The sequence below is a fragment of the Grus americana genome, chromosome Z (genome assembly GCF_028858705.1).
Source record: "Grus americana isolate bGruAme1 chromosome Z, bGruAme1.mat, whole genome shotgun sequence".
NCBI classification, from domain to species: Eukaryota; Metazoa; Chordata; class Aves; order Gruiformes; family Gruidae; genus Grus; species Grus americana.
In genome coordinates this window covers 80,147,842-80,165,503 of record NC_072891.1, presented here as the reverse complement: position 1 = coordinate 80,165,503, position 17,662 = coordinate 80,147,842, and the positions used below count along the sequence as shown (strand labels likewise).

General features: G+C 38.1%; 1 protein-coding gene across 5 annotated transcripts in view; it reads right to left on the bottom strand.

Annotated features, from left to right (window-relative positions):
- Nucleotides 1-17,402, bottom strand: part of ATG10 (autophagy related 10) — an 87,854-nt gene extending 70,452 nt beyond the window's left edge. For 3 of the 5 annotated variants that reach the window (XR_008574742.1, XM_054810801.1, XM_054810802.1), the window contains exons 1-3: nt 16,947-17,325; nt 15,308-15,433; nt 10,335-10,454 (exon numbers count right to left, since the gene is read on the bottom strand). Coding sequence is in view for 4 of the 5 variants with exons in the window: in XM_054810801.1 (XP_054666776.1) it covers nt 10,335-10,454; nt 15,308-15,433; nt 16,947-17,108 (408 nt within the window). In the remaining variant the exon portion in view is untranslated. The other 2 variants (XM_054810803.1, XM_054810804.1) reach the window with 2 other exon arrangements.
- Nucleotides 17,403-17,662: the final 260 nt, after the last annotated feature.

The window sequence follows — 17,662 nt, the reverse complement described above, 5'->3', positions numbered from 1 at the left end:
GGCAGTGCATCATCAGACTGCCCCTCGAGCAGCCAAATGCTGAAATTATGATTAGGATGTTGCAATCTCCCTCAGGACTCCCTCACCACTCTGGGAAGGAGCAAACTAATCTACACCTGGCACAGCATACACCGCCCAATGTGCCAGTGCAGCAATGCCACCCGGAGTGCTGGGAGCAAGGCTCGTTCTCCTTCACTCCTGTCCCTGTTTGCCACCATTGCTAACTTAGGATAAACATAGGAGCACAAAGCACACTTTAAAACCCAGCTTTCCAAAATGCTACTCATGATTTGGGTGGCTCTCTTACATCTCAATACCCTACACTGACCAAACCAAATTATAATTCTGTACCAATTTCAAAAGTATTTCTGTTGCTCAAAAATCCCTTCCCTCTACTTTCTTAAAGCCAGATTATTCCAAACACACATGAAGAACTGGTTTTAGGCATGCAAGAATTTTAATAATCTTCTATTATATTTAACATTACCGTCAGCTTCAGTGTACATGCTTGGACCATAATCCTTTTGCATTTTGCATATCTCAGTAATTAATCAATTTTGAATGTCTACCACCATTATGTATCACGTGTTGTACTGAATCCTAAAGTGTATAGTCTTTCATATATGAAAATGCACGCAATTTAGAGATAAAGCAAACTGTGAGTAAAATTCAGAGTAACACATGGGTCTTTCATGCATTCTAGTCAGCTTTTAACCACATTTCTTCCCATTTATGAGCTGTAGTGAGTAAAAACACTGTAGTGTACGGCCTCTTTTAACTCCTGCTAGTTTTGGAGGTTTAACTAGAGAAGTGCTTGGTATCTATTTGCTCATACGTGACAAAGAGTCATTATATCTTACTGATATGCTCACCCCAAACTCTTCATTCCTCTTATCCCCAAGTACAGCACTGCTTAGGAAATGCCACAATGGTACTATGTTACAACGCACATTAGTTTTAATACATTTAATAATATAATAGGATGTCACGGTATGGCCATATATGCCACCACAAGAACAGCAGATACACCCATCACTTCAGTATCTTTTCCACTCATTTTGAACTTTTTTTGGAGGGGAAAAAAAAAGGGGGGTGAACAACACACTGTAACAACAAATCACTGTATCGTGAACTTTTTTTTTTAATAGTAACACAACAAGCAAGAAATGTCTATGGTTATAACAGTTTTTCTTATTGAGACTACTACAGTAATATTTTTAAATTGAAAACAGAAAAACAGATTCTAATTTATGACAAGCCCTTCCACTGACAAAACAGTAGAGGTTGGATGTTTTGTCCAGATATCAAGGCATGTCAAGCATGCGGTTATCAAAACATTTGATGCAAAAGTCACCAAGCCTTGTAAAAAAAGACATTAACCTAGCAAATTGAGAGGGGAGACACACAGGCCAGGTAGGTAACTATCTGAATGTGTGTCCTACGTATCTCTGATACTTCTGCTGTATATGCAATTACACACGGTTTTAAGGTAAATTAGTCAGCATAATTTACAGGGCAAAGACAACTGCTGTTGAAGTTCACTCAGGCACAACTTTTAAAAATTATTTTTTACAATCTCATAATAATTCCTTAATTTATGAAAAAGGCACACATTTAAAAAGGCACATTGTACATTTATGAAATTAAATCACACTTTAAAATTATTTAATTAAATTTTAACTTGAAGAATTAAAATTTTAAAGACTTCAGTCTGGATTTTCTTTTTGTCTAGATGCACTAAAACCACCCATATAAATTCTTCAAAACAACTTTCTAGATGTCATGAAAAAATGCACTAAATGGAAATAAAATAAAAATACTTCTTTTTAATATCTATAATACAAGATCACCAGGCCAAATGAGGGAGCTTATGAATGATTTTGTCAGTGGTATTACTAGTCTCTCGGAATTCAGATTCTGGGAAAAACATCCTCACTTAACACAGTCTCAATGTGTGCTCCATAGGAAATGGAAGTTTATTTACTGCAGAAGGAAGACATTATGCTGGGATTACACCATGTCTTCTACCATGGCAACTCTAACTGAACTGTCACATTCAGTTACCAAATCTGAATTAGAGCATCTTTTTCTGTGTTTGATGTAGCATTTATTTGCTAATATTAAGTGACAATTCTGAATAGTAAGATAGGAGATAAAAACTTGAGATGACTGTACACTAACATCTAAACTGAAAAGAAATCACTTTTGGAAGTCATACAATGTGCTGCTTCACTTCTCCCAAAAGCTTCATAATTAGTTTATATATTTGCTTTGATATAATTTCTAAGGTTTGTGAAAACTTATTAAGCATATCCTACTGGGTTAAACAGAACAGCAATCAAAGAATGTATAAGAGAATTAAGATCAGAGTCCCACCACCCACAGTGATAGTCAAGCCAACAGCATGTCATCAAAGCTGTTGAAAACTAAACGCAACTACTGTTAGCAAGATTTGCCAGGATACCAAAGTGACACACAGAAAATGATCTACAAAGGTCTGTGCGTGGGAGAGAAAAACTTCCCATGTCTCCCAAACTTTATAGGAGCAGAAGCATTTAGCCTCTTCCATGAAGACTGAGACATCCCATCAGTAAGGGAGTCCAGAAGCAGGACATATCTGGGATTGAAATGACTTTTGTCACCACAGCATTCTTCCTTTATTGAGGTCTCTCCAGCTCAAGGAAGGGGTGTAATTCCTACACCGAAGTTTCTTCCAGCCTTGATATTTCTAAACAATGTCATTCTTCTGCCAAGCCTTTTCATGCAGAACACAGTTAATAAAATCCACATCAGAATATTTTCTTGTGGTTTAATAAAGACTAATTCCATTTTCAGATTAATACATTTTTAAGCAAAATCACAAGCATCTTCACTGCATTTTGCAACACACTTTAGATCTCCTTAGAGTAAGTAGTTTCTTGATTTTTTTTTTTACAGGTTTATGTCAACAATTTGGGTTTCCTTTCTGTGACCTGGCATTTGAAAAGGTTTCTGGTACATATGCTAGACAATGAAGCATGAAGGCAATTTGGAAGATGGGGCCAAACACTGGCCTGGCTAATATAGAATTATGGGGCACAAACATGTACTGTGGCCCAGTTAAGGCTGACTAGTAAGACTGTGGGCAGCAGCACCAAAGAACTCACTCCCAGGAGACCAAATGGAATTGGAATAGGAAGCCAAGCGTGATGAAAAGGGTCTGAGTAGATCCGAGATAAACTGAAATTAGAGTACTTCCTTCCTATCAAAGCTACCAAAACTTCCCACATTAGTTTTTCAAGGGAACGTATTTTGGGTTAATACAAACACAGCATGATTTACTTCCCTTCTCAGAGCAACAGGGAAACTATGGAAAAGGCTAGGGGTAAACTCACCTGTTTCTCAGCAACTGCACTGCTCTTAAGCTCGGATCATTCATTACAAACTGATGTTTTAGGTGAGTATGCAATACTTGATCTTCTCCCTCTTTACTAAGGTCCTTTCATCATTTTCTGCAGTGAGTGCTGGATTCCATTAAATGTATTTACATTTTTCTCCTTAAGTACTGTTTGCTGGGTTTTCAATTCACATTTTTGAACCATCCAACAAATACTGTGGTTATGCAAATGTTTACACTGAGTTCATCTTATTTACTTTTGCACAAAAAAAGGAGTTGTTCTTAATTCTAAAAATACTGGATTTGTTTAGAGAAAAAATGATTAATAATTACTAAGAATTGTAATTTTCTGGTTGTTATAAACTAAACAGCACAGCTGAACAGCAAATCACATGGTACTGATGTCAGACTTGTTCCCACATCCTCCATCAGACAGATCTTCACTAACACTAATGAACATCTGCCAGCAAAGGTGGAGTCCACATAAAAGTAAATACGTAACTTAATCAACATGTTTGTGAAGCTCAGTGCTCATTTTCCAAAGGCAACATCAGGTATTAACAGACCTTCAACATTCCCAACCTGCCCACTCCTTTATAAAGTAGCAATGGCTGTAGCTTCAGAAATGGTTCCATGCTGACTCACTTCTTCTGCAATACCCAGAAGAATTGAGACAAACCACACACAGAGAATTATTACTCCAAGTTATTGCTTCCCTTGAGCTATTTGAATAACAAACAAAAAGAATGCATAAAGTGAATCCAGATTTTCCTACTTTACTCTTTTGAAATATAAGCTCTTTGAGGCAGCAGTACTATCTTCATTTTGAATTTTGCACAGTATTTTTCACCTTATGAACAATTCACATAGTAATATATGTAATTGCTCTGTCCTTGCTTAAAATGCGTCCACATAGGACTTAAAAGCTGGAGTTGGATACAGCTGATGGTAAATACTAAACTCTAGAATGAAAGGCATCGTTTCAGTGCAGTTGGCTACCTGGGTTTATAATAAAGTAAGTAAAATACGACTTTGTAGCATTTAAATAGTTTCAATCATAGGGAGGAAAAAACATTCTGTTCACTGTGATTTACTAAGACTGGAAAAAAAGAAGGATGATTGAAATAGGAAAAAAAACCCCACAAATATAGAAGGGTAAGATTCCGGTTTCAGTGGAAGCAGAATCTACTGCCTCACACAGTCCAGACACCAGTGCCACAATATCCCTCAAAACCAAGCTCGGGTTAAGTTCATCAAACATACTACCACCCACAGCTGGTCATCATTGTATCTAGTCTCAGTGAAGAGCTTGTGATGAACCACTTACTTGAATCATGTTTATAAATTTCGGTAAGGTAAGGTTGTCAATATAGAAATATTTGAAACATGTTTCCACATTAAAAAAAAAAAAAAAGAGTTACACAAAAGAAAACACAATTCCATGTTCATTGATACAGACCCTGACAGATGTCTTGGCAGGACAGATTTGATTTGGATCAAGAAAGAATATAAACTGAAGACTGTGGTTGAATTAGCCAGAACACAGTATGGTGGTTACACAAGATTTATGCTGTCTGCAGAAAAGTATAGATGACACTCATCTGGCATAAAGTCAGGACAGGATAGAAAGACAACAACTGATTCAATAAAAAATTAACCAGAACAAAATTGCAACTTAAAAATTTTCAAATGGCACTGTGTGTTTATATTAGTTCCTTGCTTTGCATCTCATGCTATTTTTACTCTATTGGAAGATACTCTAACAGATTTATAAACTCTTCATAAATGCTCGTAAATCCTCATACCCTAAGGACTGAGTCCAATCTTGCTGGTTAGAAGGGTATCCTCCCCAAAATCAGTCAAAAGTTTGTTTATGGTTAGTCACAACGTCATTAGTAGTTTCTGTATACTAATCTGGGTGTTAAAAAAACCCATCTTGATTAAACTAAATCCATAGAAATCAGAGAATGGTATTCCAAAGGAACATTTTCAATCCTTTTCTAGTAAGATGGCAAACGGAAAGACAGGGTCTGCATAAAACAGGATCCCCAGGCACCTGGTTAGATAAACAGCTTGACAACTCAGTTACTGCCAAGTACAAAGACAGAAACTTTCTGGAACCACTCTAAGCAAGTATTAGCATTTAAGCATACCTGTCTCCAGAAACTTTACCTTTACGGAGTCAGTGCATTTATGTGAGCATAAATCCTTTTTTACATTTAACTTCATCTAAGCTTGTGTTAAGGGTCATTTCAATATAAAGAATAAAATCCAACTCATGACGCTTATACCGTACCCACTTAGAGCTGTGAGCTTTCCCATAGCTTCCAACACCCTCACATGAGTTCCTAAGGTAATTCCTCTACTGCCTAGGACAGCTCAGGAACTAGCAAGACTATGTCTGGAAACTAGCAGATATCAAAGGTTCACTGACATGTGAAAGGATAAGAAGGAGATAGCCTGAATTCTGCAGGCTTGCCAATGCGCTGAAGAAACCATCAATTAACTATTATGTGCATGGCAGAAACCTTGGAGTTCCAGAAAATGGAAAACCTGCTTCATACTAGATAACATGACAACTTGCTGCGGTACAGCACAGTGGTTCCCAAACCTGTTCTTAACTTCTGCTGTATTCTTGCTGGTCCTACAGTGCAGGCTGCCTCCGATTACAGCAACTTACTGTCAATCAGCTGATCCTCCGCATCTCACCGTACCTTCAATACAGAAACCTCTCTGCAAGTAAAAAGTTCCAATAGGAGCTGGAATACAGCAACTCACACCACCATATCCCAAAAAAGGGTGGTACTTTGGCATACCAGCACACACAGATCCATTACATGCAGTGACTGTGAATGCCTCTTCTGACCCCCAGTACCACAAAGGCCACAGCGTTCCACTGCACAAGCATGCCGGTCTCAATGTAAGGACTTCAATCAAAGCTTAAGTCAATGAGTCAATGTCAGTTGCTCCAACAGTTTATCCTTAAATACTTTTATTCTTCTTTTTTTTTTTTTTTTGAGTTGCTACTTCACAAAATACAGTCCTCAACTAAGTATAAGTTTTACCGTCAAAGTGAAATCTCAGCCTCAGTGAAGTCACCAGCAAAAATTACAACTGCTCTTAATGAGCTTAGATCCATATTTTGTTGTATGGCATTCACATGACGGAATGCAGACATCTACATCCAAGTTAACCATCTAACTTCCCTTGATCATGAGCGAAGAAAACCAGACACTTTTGGACTCATCTTCTCCTAGAGAAGACACATAAAATACGTTGATTGATTTATACCCAAAAATGCTTTTTTACCTTCTCAGGCTGAAACAAAGATTTCAGTGACAAGCTCTATATTGCAGATCTCTAAAATAAGCAGAAAGAAACCCACACAGAATTTTATTCTTGGTTTTCAGATGAAAACACAACTTGTGTAAATGGAACCAAACACACCACATAATACAGACTGCTCTGTAGAAAAGACCAGAATACATAGTTATTCATCACTCCATCACCAGGAAGACTCGAAATATTTAGATATCAGACAATGAGATGGAAAGTTGGAAACTTTAACTGTCCATATGACCAATGAGCTGAAATAAACTTTTCAGATAATCTGATCAGGTTCCCTGGAGATCCCATAAGATTAGCACTTTTTTTTTTTTGTACTGTGATAACTGATAATTGATTATTTGAATAAAGTTACTTCAGCTATTCTGTGCATTTTATGCACTGTATCGTTGTATTTCAGTATCTCTTCACAGATTAAAAATGAACAGAACAGTAATAACTTTGCTTCTCTGCAGTTTCAATGTCATAACTGTACTCTTTGCTACAACAGGATATATTCACTGATTTATTCAACATCATCTCTTCCCTGATGTGCCTTCGGCTCAATTACTTAAATAGGAGTTATATCCTCAATATGGATAACTTTCAAGTATTTCCCTCCAGTTTCAAAAATTTGCCTTCTAATTTTCACCCTGTCTGCCACAACTAACGTTCTTTTTGTAATCTCTGAACTGGATTCCCAGGAACAGGAGAGGAAAATCTTGCAGCCTCTTATGCCCCATCATATACCGCAGCGCATTTTTTTCCTGGTCTTTTTGTCAACACTGGTTGTTCCTAACAATGGATATGGATTACTTGGACCTTAATTTCCTAATGTTTTCTTTCTTGCTATTCCTAGTTAATTATCTTACATAAAACTGTGTGTTGTATTTCCTACCACACCTTGAAGGAGAAGATCAGACTACTGACAGATGGAAATATCTCAATAAGACACAAATAGTAGAGATATAATATAGAAAAATCTATATCACAACAGTAATTCTGAAAATTGTGAAATATGCAACTATCAGACAATGGCCACAATTTTTCCAAAATAAATTAAAATTCTTATCTAGAGCTCCTTTAGACTTCAAATATATAAAAATAAAATTTATAAATCTTCTAAGGAAAAAAAATGTTAAATATTGAAGGCATATAACCAGGGGACACCTTTCCAAGTTCTACCAAGACCACAACATTTGCTGAACTCTATTCATCAGAATGTATTTCACTAGCTTATTGAAAGAGATTGTAGTAACTCCATAACACCATGTGATTTATGGGTGCAACATGTATTTTTACAAAACCTATTTAAATAACAGACTGTTAGAATATTGCAACAGGACTCTCACATTCAACATCTGTGGAAAAGAACATGCATCTTACACATGCACTGCTGTGCTTGAGCAAACTTATCCCCTCTACAGTCACCATTTCCATCTTTCCCTTAGTGTTAAATATATAGTTTTACTTTATGTATCCATAGCAAATTTCATCTTCCAACTTATTGATGTGCTTCTCCCATTTTTTAGATTAAATAACTTTAACAGCCTGGTTACCCTTCAGTTCAATGAAGAATATAAATTTGACATAATCTCTAGAAGGCAGTGAACATTTTGGAGGGGAAACTCAATTTTTTTCTTATGCATAACCTCATGTCTTATAACACAATTTTCTAAGACCTTTCTCTTGCTTCATTCTTCATCTTTACTGCCAGTATGCAACATGAGCAAAGGCTCCTTCTCCAAGAGGACCAGCTGATGTTCAAGGTCCATTTCAATCTAGACATTCCTATAATTCAAAATATAGAAATCTCGCACAATATTTCAAGAGCTAATTATTAATATTAGTCTCTTGATAAACCATACAGTTTGGCCTGGAATCATATTTCAGTATGTTAAAGACTCTGTTTCAGTATGTTACAGGCTCTGAAGCATTTTTTGTGTTCTGACACTTTTTCTATAGCTGATAGTTCTTTCCAGAAGGACTCAATAGCTTTTTACAAGATGTTCTTTTAAAAAACACTCTGTAATTAAGACTCGATTCATTATTAAAAAAAAGTCACAATCATCAAAAGCAATTTTGAATATAAACAGTAATCTGTTCTTACAAGTCAGGACTGAAGTATACAAACACTGATGTAGTGACAATTAAGTAAGAACCTCTGAAGCATTGATACTAGCCTTCATTTTAAGAAATACTAGAATTTAAATTAAAGTAGAACTTAAAATGCTTCAGCTACTTTTTGGTTGACTTACGTACTACGCTTATAATTGGTACTTATCAAACAAATGTAAGGTAATGATTCTAAAGATTTTATGGATTCCAATTCGTATCAAAGCTGGTGTATCAGCAATGGGGTTGTGAAATTTTCTTTTTTTTTTTTGTGGATTGAACGAGTTTTCTAATTGGTAACAGAACCATGTCTTGTTTCCAGCTTACTTGTGTCATTTGAACTCTAGCTGTTCCTCATGGCACTCTGAGGGACCAAGGTGCTGCTTTAGTCCAGCTCTGTACTTGCACTGACTAGCCAAACAGAACATAAAGATCAGACTTCTACCTGCCTGTAAAAGTCATCTTTCATCTAGCCAGCTGTCTGCTTTCACAAATTTTTTAAGAATCAAATACTTTTTGATATCTACCTCTTCTTAAAATACAGTTGAAACCTGTGAGCGAACTCAAAAATCAGTAGAAATTACTACATCGCACGCTAGCAGACAGCATGATTGTTTTAACTGCCATTTCCTTCAGAAACCAGGCGAAAAGAATACTCATTTCAGACCCTGTACCAGAGTCTCTGTAGAAAAAAAACCAAAAACACCGTGCTTATGAAAAAAGAAAAGGAACTGTTGCAGAAAACGTTAACTGGAAAATATATCATGTCCATCTATTCAACAGTTTATAATATATAGAATACATTGTTTTCAGTCAATCATAATCCAAGATTTCTTTCCATACTTCTGGTAACAACATAACAAGGGAGTGAATTTCTACTGTTTAGATCTCAATTAGTCAATAATCTGGAGGTCCAATGCAGAATCAAACAAACAAATAATTATTCAGATCAGTCCACCCTGAGTTTAATGAATAGTTTTCATTTTATGGAAGAAATAAGTTGATTCCCCTTTAAGAACAGCAGATTTATTTTATTTCCCAACACCAATTTCAAAAAACTGCTCAGTATTTTAAGTTATGTCCACAGTAGAAAAGTATACACTGAGTATAAAATTCTTATACACAACTTACTTAGTAAACTTCACGTGAAATTATTACTAACCTCAAAGGTGGGGTTTTTTTAATATTTACCTCTAAGATAACTAAATGTTGATGCTTAATCTTGTTCCACAAAAAAAAAGTTTCCTTAATGTTAGTGAATCAACGTGCGAAGAAATATTATCTTTCCATGAGGAAAATATATACATAAGATGCTGGAACCTTTCCATTTCCTCACAATTTTCATCACCAATATAGCTGTACACCTAAATGAGAACAACTGTAAGAAGAACAATTAAAAGCCACAGGTAATTTAGGATCTGAAATATTTCTGGAGGGGCTTAATTTAATAGTATAGTATTTTTAAAAGTCCTGGTCATGATTTATTTTATAAACACAAAAGTCTAAAATCTGTACTTACTTCAACATGTGTAAATAACGTTTGTTCAATGTTGTCATTGTTTTTCTCCTTGAGATCTGGTGGGATGTTTCTATTTCTTACTTGGAAGTGTGTTTTACTAAGATAACCATCACCAAGGTCCTGTGTTCAGAAAACAAGAAAAAAATTCTGTAACCAAAATGCTAAACACTATCACTGTTCTAAAAAATAAACAGAGCATGGCATTTAGGCATAAGCTCCAAGTCTTTTTACAGGCACCAATGACCGCATTGCTTTTCAGCATCTTCTCACAGGTAGTTTACACTAGTTCTTCGTGTTAAAGGAAGTCAAAGACCTGAACAGTAAAAATAAAATTTAATATAGCTACTAATTGAATAAGACAACTGCAACCCCACCAGTATAAACTTCCCAATTCTTGGTAGATTGGTATATTTGTGCTCTGCTCCTCCTCTAACTTTCTTAAAGTCCTAAATAAAAACCAAACACTTCAGCACTTATGTGTGGTCAGAATTCACTCCCTTCTCTTGATTACTTCTAAGGGTCAAACGTAAGAGAAAGCACACAAAGCTGTACCTTCTCCCAGTTGCCTTTTTATCATTCTGCTTCCGAGGCCACATGGTCTACTGCTGTAAAAGGCCCTTATGCGATTTCAGAGTGGCAGGAGAATGTTTCAGGAGCTTTCCCTGCTTCCTGACTTGACTATCTGCACACATATATAAACTTTTTTTTTTTTAATTAGAAGTAAGAGGAGAGAATAAGTTTAATAACAGATCATTGGAAAAACATACACTCTGACAGCGAGGAAGAGTATGCAAGAACACAAAGAACAGTAGTTGCACGTTAAGAATTTATATCTCGAAACAAATAAATCAGGGTTTTATTAGCTGTTTCATTACATTTTATTTTAGACAAACACAGAAAGCATATGCACAACATCTGATGAAAAAGGATTCTATTCAAAACAGTCTCTCTACAAAATTCATTAATGTAGCATTAAATTGCTTGACAAGGTTGCAAATTTAACTATAATTTAACTCTTTCGTTAATCTGTCATTGCTGACACAGTTTTTTTCATGTATTCTGACCTTTAAAACAACATGGGTTTTATTCTGACACACCAGTTCTCTCTTTTCAAGGACACTGTAGAACATAAAAAAAAAAAAATCCAAAATCTGCTATGGGCTATTTGTTTACTTTCTTCTTATCTAAAAAAAGATAATGCCCTCTACATGTATTTTTCTCTATTTATTTTTAAGCACGAGTCATACTATGAGCAATTACCTTGAATTACCTTGCTCATAACTTTTCTACTGCATGCCTCATTTTCTCACTAGATCTCATCAAGAGCATGAATCCACCAAACTTTGCTGGATGTCCTGGCTGCAGAACCAACTGCATCCTGTGCAGTGATGAATCAAGTATGCAGAGGACAACAGTGACAGAAAAAACTAAGCCTAACTTGGTGATACAAAAGCCACTTCTCTCACTCTCAACACTCAAGTCTCTCTTTGTGGAGCTTCTTACAAATGTCAGCAGCAGTGAAGCTACCTGTGTTGGTATTCATCCCCCTAAGAGCAGCAAAGAAAGAACTACAGCCACCCAGGGAGGTAAAATGCCCCAAGGCACAATGAGTTTTGCCAGAGAAGGGTTGGATATAGCATTCACCTCCCTGAACCAGTTCTTCCTGTCAGCAGAAAGGAGCCAAGCTCCATAGTCTTTGCATTGTGTAGTATTTCAGTGCCATGAAAAAATATCTATGGAGAGCTGGAATTGTGGAGTCAGCAGCCTCTGTATTTGATAACTATGTCAAAGGCTAGAGGAGAGGTGACAGGAAAGAGAAGCAACCCTCCTGTTGCACCCTCTGTAGTGCTACGTATTTTGCACACTTCTGCCTCTATAAATAAACCATTATTTTAGCAGGACTTCGATGCCATTAATGTGGAAAGGGAGTGCATTTCTACTTCAGCTGTCCTCTGAGTATCATATGCAAAAGTGAACTGATACAGCCTTTGATATGATTACCTAGATTAACCTAACTAAATGTCAAATAAACATAAAGCAGAAAGCAAACGGGGGGCGGTCTTCACGGCCAGGATTTAACTATCCATGCCTAACAACAGCACCCAAGTTTAGCTCCATCAGGTCCTACAATAGAGGTGCTCTTGACTTTTTTTACAGCTTTCTTCTGGGGAAAAAAGAAGATTATAAAAATAACATAGTTTAGGACATTTCATTTACAGCTATAAATACAGAGTTCTGCTTGGGCCATGTGAGCTTATGCCACAAGAGTCAGCTCCACAAAAACAATGAGTATTTCATTATCTAAATTGAATCTCTACAGAAAACACAGGAACACAAGAACACAGTTCTACAAGCCTCGTTTACTTGTGTGGTCTTACTGCTATCAATGGGTCTATTCACGTGAGTATGGAATGAGGAATGGGATCCAAGTGCATTACATCAGCAAAATTAAGCGTGCCCCAAACTACCCATAACACATATATTGGTAAAAAAAGCAAAAAGACAATGAGACAACTTGTTAATGAAAAGCTTCCTTCCCAGACTACATACTATAAGTGGATGGTCTTGATGGCCAGGTTTTTATCACACACTGAAATCACAGAGTCGCTAAGTTGGCCCATTAAAAAAAAAACAAGCACTTACTATCTTTTTTTATATGTGAGAACAAAAATCTATCTCATTTGCTATTTCCAGCAAAGCTTCTTATTTCACAGAAGTTCAAACTTTGACCCATGTATTAAATTCCCAATAGAGGCTCGGAGCATCTTTCTTTGTTGAATAAATCCTCGCAAATATAGCCTTGGACTGAAATCTGAAGTTTAAAATGGTTGCCTGTAAGAAAGGGTGCATTATAATGCTTGGCTAATATTTGCACTCTTTTAAAAACTTCTAAACAGAATGCATCTAAGGCCAAGATCCTGCTTCTTACTGAACTTCTGTTTCATCTGTGATGAAAGGGTTACAAATACTGATGTACAGTTCCTTAAGTAGAAATGACTGCATACATTTACTCTGGGACTTCTTGCATTTCAAAATGGTACAAGCATGATTTTTCTCCCCAAAATTCATGGAAGCATGGGAAACCAATCAAGCCATTAAAGTTAAAAAAAATAAATAAAGCTACAGCACTAAATTTTCTACAGCAGAAAGAAGAAATACAATAATGATATTAATATTAAGAAGAACTATCCCAAACCATCCATTACTGAAAACCAGTCAGAGAAGCAAGAGAACCTACATTGCCAACACATAAAAAAAAGCATGGCAAAAAGAAATGCTAGAACCATGTGGATTTATTATTAGACAGAAAATAACAGAAGCATTCAAAGTAGAAAAAGCAAGTATTCAAAATATTTCTGTTATTTCTGTTGTTATTACAGAACAAATACAAATTATGTAGCCATAGGCCGTAACTACTACAAAATTTTTATTTCAGCAGTGGTTTAACAGGACATTAGCATGAAGTGGCTATCATCAGGTATTTTTAAATCAGTACGTAGGAACTGCTTATTTTCTTTAAGTCTTCAAGCACTGTGGAAATTTCAGAGAACTTTGAAGAAAGCCAGTATATATTAATACATCTTCATATACTGGCTAATTTGTGTAACTATATACTTATTAACTTGACATCATCCCAAACAAAATAATAGAAGATGTCATACAGAATTCAGTAAATAAAGAAATTTATACAGTAAACGTAGTTATTTTTTAAGAAAAATAGATTTCGTCAGGCTAACTTAAAAAGATGTTCTGTTGATAACCATAAAAGTTGTAACAAGATATGCTCAGACTTCCATAAGATAACTGTTGATTCCACAAGTAGAAATCAAAAAATCAAAATAATCCCACACTAATCTGACACACACTAAAGGAGGAAAAAATGATTAATTCACAAATCTCAAATGTAACTTAAAAAATGGGGAATCATCATAGAAGAAGTGATTCTAATGGGATCCAGTGGGACTAGTCTTGGCCTCGCGCTATTTAAAATTTGATTAATGACCTAAAAACAATACGTAATTATTATCAGTGAGGTTTTAAAGTTATGGGGAAGCAGCAAATAATGAGGATTGATCATTAATACAGATAGATTCTTCTGGTTGCTGTATGCAACTAACATGTATTTTAATATAAAATATTAAGTCATACATCTGTAACAAAGACTATGTGCTATTTCAGCTTAAAGGGTTAAAGTGATCATTGGATATATAATCACAAGCACTCGTCCAGAGTAAGAAGGTTTGAATTTCACAGTGATACAACATTTGTTGTCTAGTTCTGCCCACAGCTGAAAAATTATTTTTATATACTGGAAAGGATTCAGAGGAGATCCAAAAGAACGATTAAAATATTGGAAAATACGTCAAATAGTCAGGGAGCTCAACATGTTTTGCTTTTACACTGACAAGGTTAAGGAATGAATTGATCTGAATCTAAGTCACAAAACAGGGAGAGTTCTGATAAAAGAAGGGTCCTCAGCTTAGCAGACAAGGTACAGCTACCAGTGGCTGGAAGATGACGCTAGGCAGTTAAGAGTAAAAGTAATAGCTTTTTTTTTTCTTTTTTTTAATTCAATTTTAAGCATAGCCAACCATTCAAAAGGCTTGTTAAGAGCTGTGACTGTTTTCCCATCACTGGGAATTCTGAAAATGAAGACTGCATAATGTCTTAAAAGACATTTTCTGATGAAAACAAAAATCACCTCAGGTAATCCTACCGCTTTATTACACATGTTGCACTCAGCCATCCCAGCAGCTGTTTCTGGATTCATGAACCCTATTCAATACATGCACTGGCCTAAATCCTCATGTAAACCACCTATGCGCTACTTTGTTCTTGGACCAGCTATATAAAATGCCATTTATTTCATGTGTCACAAACCCCCCTTAAAGCATGTTCCAGCTTGTGGTGGTTGCCAACAGCTCAAAAAGGTCAGCAAGTGTATCTAAAAATTAACACTATGATTATTTTACCTTGCTAGTTCTCCACTCCCAACCATCTCCTATCTGCTGTGAATGTTTAATAAATTCTTCACAGTACTGCTTGAATTTCTTTTCTTCCAAAACAAAGTCCTCTTCACCTGCCATGCTACAGGACACCTGCAGAGCAAACTAAATGTTAGTACTGACAGATGAAACGAACACGAAAAACTTTCAGAGATTTACAGCAATTGAATAGTAAAGTAACAAAGCACTGCGGAAAAAAACCCCACTGTTTCTTTAAGTAAAACAAAGGCACGTCTTCAAGTACATTAGAGAATCGTAGATACACAGACTGGCCAAGGTTGGAAGGGACCTCTGGAGATTGTCTAGTCCAATCCCCAGCTCACAGTAGATTGAACTAGAGCAGGTTGCTCAGGATCATTTCCAGTTGGGTTTTGATTATCTCCAAGGATGGAGATGCCACAACCTCCCTAAGGAACCTGTTCCAGTGTTCAATTACCATAGCAGTAAGTATTTTTTCTTCTGTTTAAGTGAACAAAATTATGGATCAGTTTGTGCTCATTGCCTCTTGTACTTTCACTGCATAGTACTGAAAAAAGTCTGGCTCCATCTTCTTTACTCCCGCCCATCAGGTATTTATACACCCATTGACCTTTCTCTTCTCCAGGCTGAAGAGTCCCAGCTCTCTCAGCCTTGCTTCATGTCAGACACCCTTAAATCATCTTTGTGGCCCTTCACTGGACTTGTTCTAGCATGGCGTTGTCTTTCTTGTAGTGGGGAGCCCAGAGCTGGACACAGTACTGCAGTTTTGACGTTTCCTTAGCAGTACGGTCTAACTCGCGACCAGAAACCTGAATACACTTGTGGGGTACTTTCATGGGTCTACTACCTTTTCCTTGGAGAACTGAACGGCTCCACAAAAGCTTAACAACCTCAGTGTTTGTGGACCCAGAGCCTACATGATGGCCATCAGAGTACAGCCAAAGCAACTGTTCCTGCTCATGCCAGCAGCAGAGCACTCAATGGCTCAACAATGTAGCTTCAAGGGGTTATAGCATGCTTCAAGTGAGCACCTTCCCCACCCCTTGAATGCTTCACTCCCAGGGCCTTAAAGATACCAGAAAAACTCTCTGAAGAGAATCTGGCCAGTTTTACTTTTCTACCCCTTTCAAAGAGGGTGTATCATAAATACAGCTGTTTCAACGTGTTTATAGACATCAGGCATCACTGCAGCACCAAATACTCAGTAACTACTACAACTAGACCACACCTTTTCTTAACAAAGGAATACAAAGGACATGGCACCTCATGCAATGTTCATTTTTCAGAATCTGGCCCTAAATCACAACATCATTCTGTATAGCCATGACATAAATTATTTACGTAGCACTGGAAAATACATTATTTTCAATGCCAGTTAATCCAAACCCTTGTTAATCTGTTCATGCTACTTCGATGTCAATGTAAATGTCTCTGCAATTTCCCAGTCCAGATGAGATTCTAAGTGCACATAATGAGAGCGCAGTTACCACATACGTTTTAAACAGAGCTACGTGCTTTAGGAAATTAGCAGCTGTCAAGCAATAATAGGCTGCTGGCACGTGTGCAGCCCGACTCCCTTCCTTTTCTTAAACTACCCCAGAAAGAATGACGAGCAGATTGAACCAACCCGTCCCACTCGGCCACAGGCGCCGCAGGCACCAGGCAAGCCCCAGCCAGGCCTCCTCCTTGCCCGCCCTGCTCTGCGGAGCCCTTCCCGCCCCTCCGGGACGGCTCCCGCGCCGCGGCCCTCGCCCCCCCGCCCCTGTTTCCCCGCTGGAGGGGCTGCCATGGCCAGGCGATGTCCACCGGGGCAGGCGGGCGCCCTGTGCTGGGGGTAAGGTAGCGGCGGGGCCCGGTGTGAGGCGAGGGCGCTCCGTCCGCCTGAAGCGAGGCGAGGCCCGGGGCAGGCCGCGACGACCCCGCACGGAGGAAGGGGGGCGCAGCCGCAAGGACGGTCCCCGTGAGGGGCGCAGGACGGGGACGGCGGGAGGGAGCAGCCCCGCCGCGCCGCCCTCCACATACCGTACCCTCCTCCTCCCGCCTGCTCCGGCTCGCGCGCCCGCACCGCCCACCGCGCATGCGAGCTCGCAGCGGCCGGCGGCCAGGGAGAGGCAGCTGCGCATGCGCGGCGGGACCTGTGTGTGGCGTGAGGGTGGCAGCAGCAGCGCTGGCGGGAAGCTGGGGCTGACAGGGCAGTGTGTCGGGCCCCGGCCGTCCTCCGTCGGGCCCCGGCCGTCCTCCGGCCCTTACGTGTTCGCCGTATGAGGGGGTGAGACATGAGCTCTCAGCAGGCCTCTGGAAAGGCCCAGCTCTTCTGTCAGTCCCCTTCTCCAGCCCCTAGAT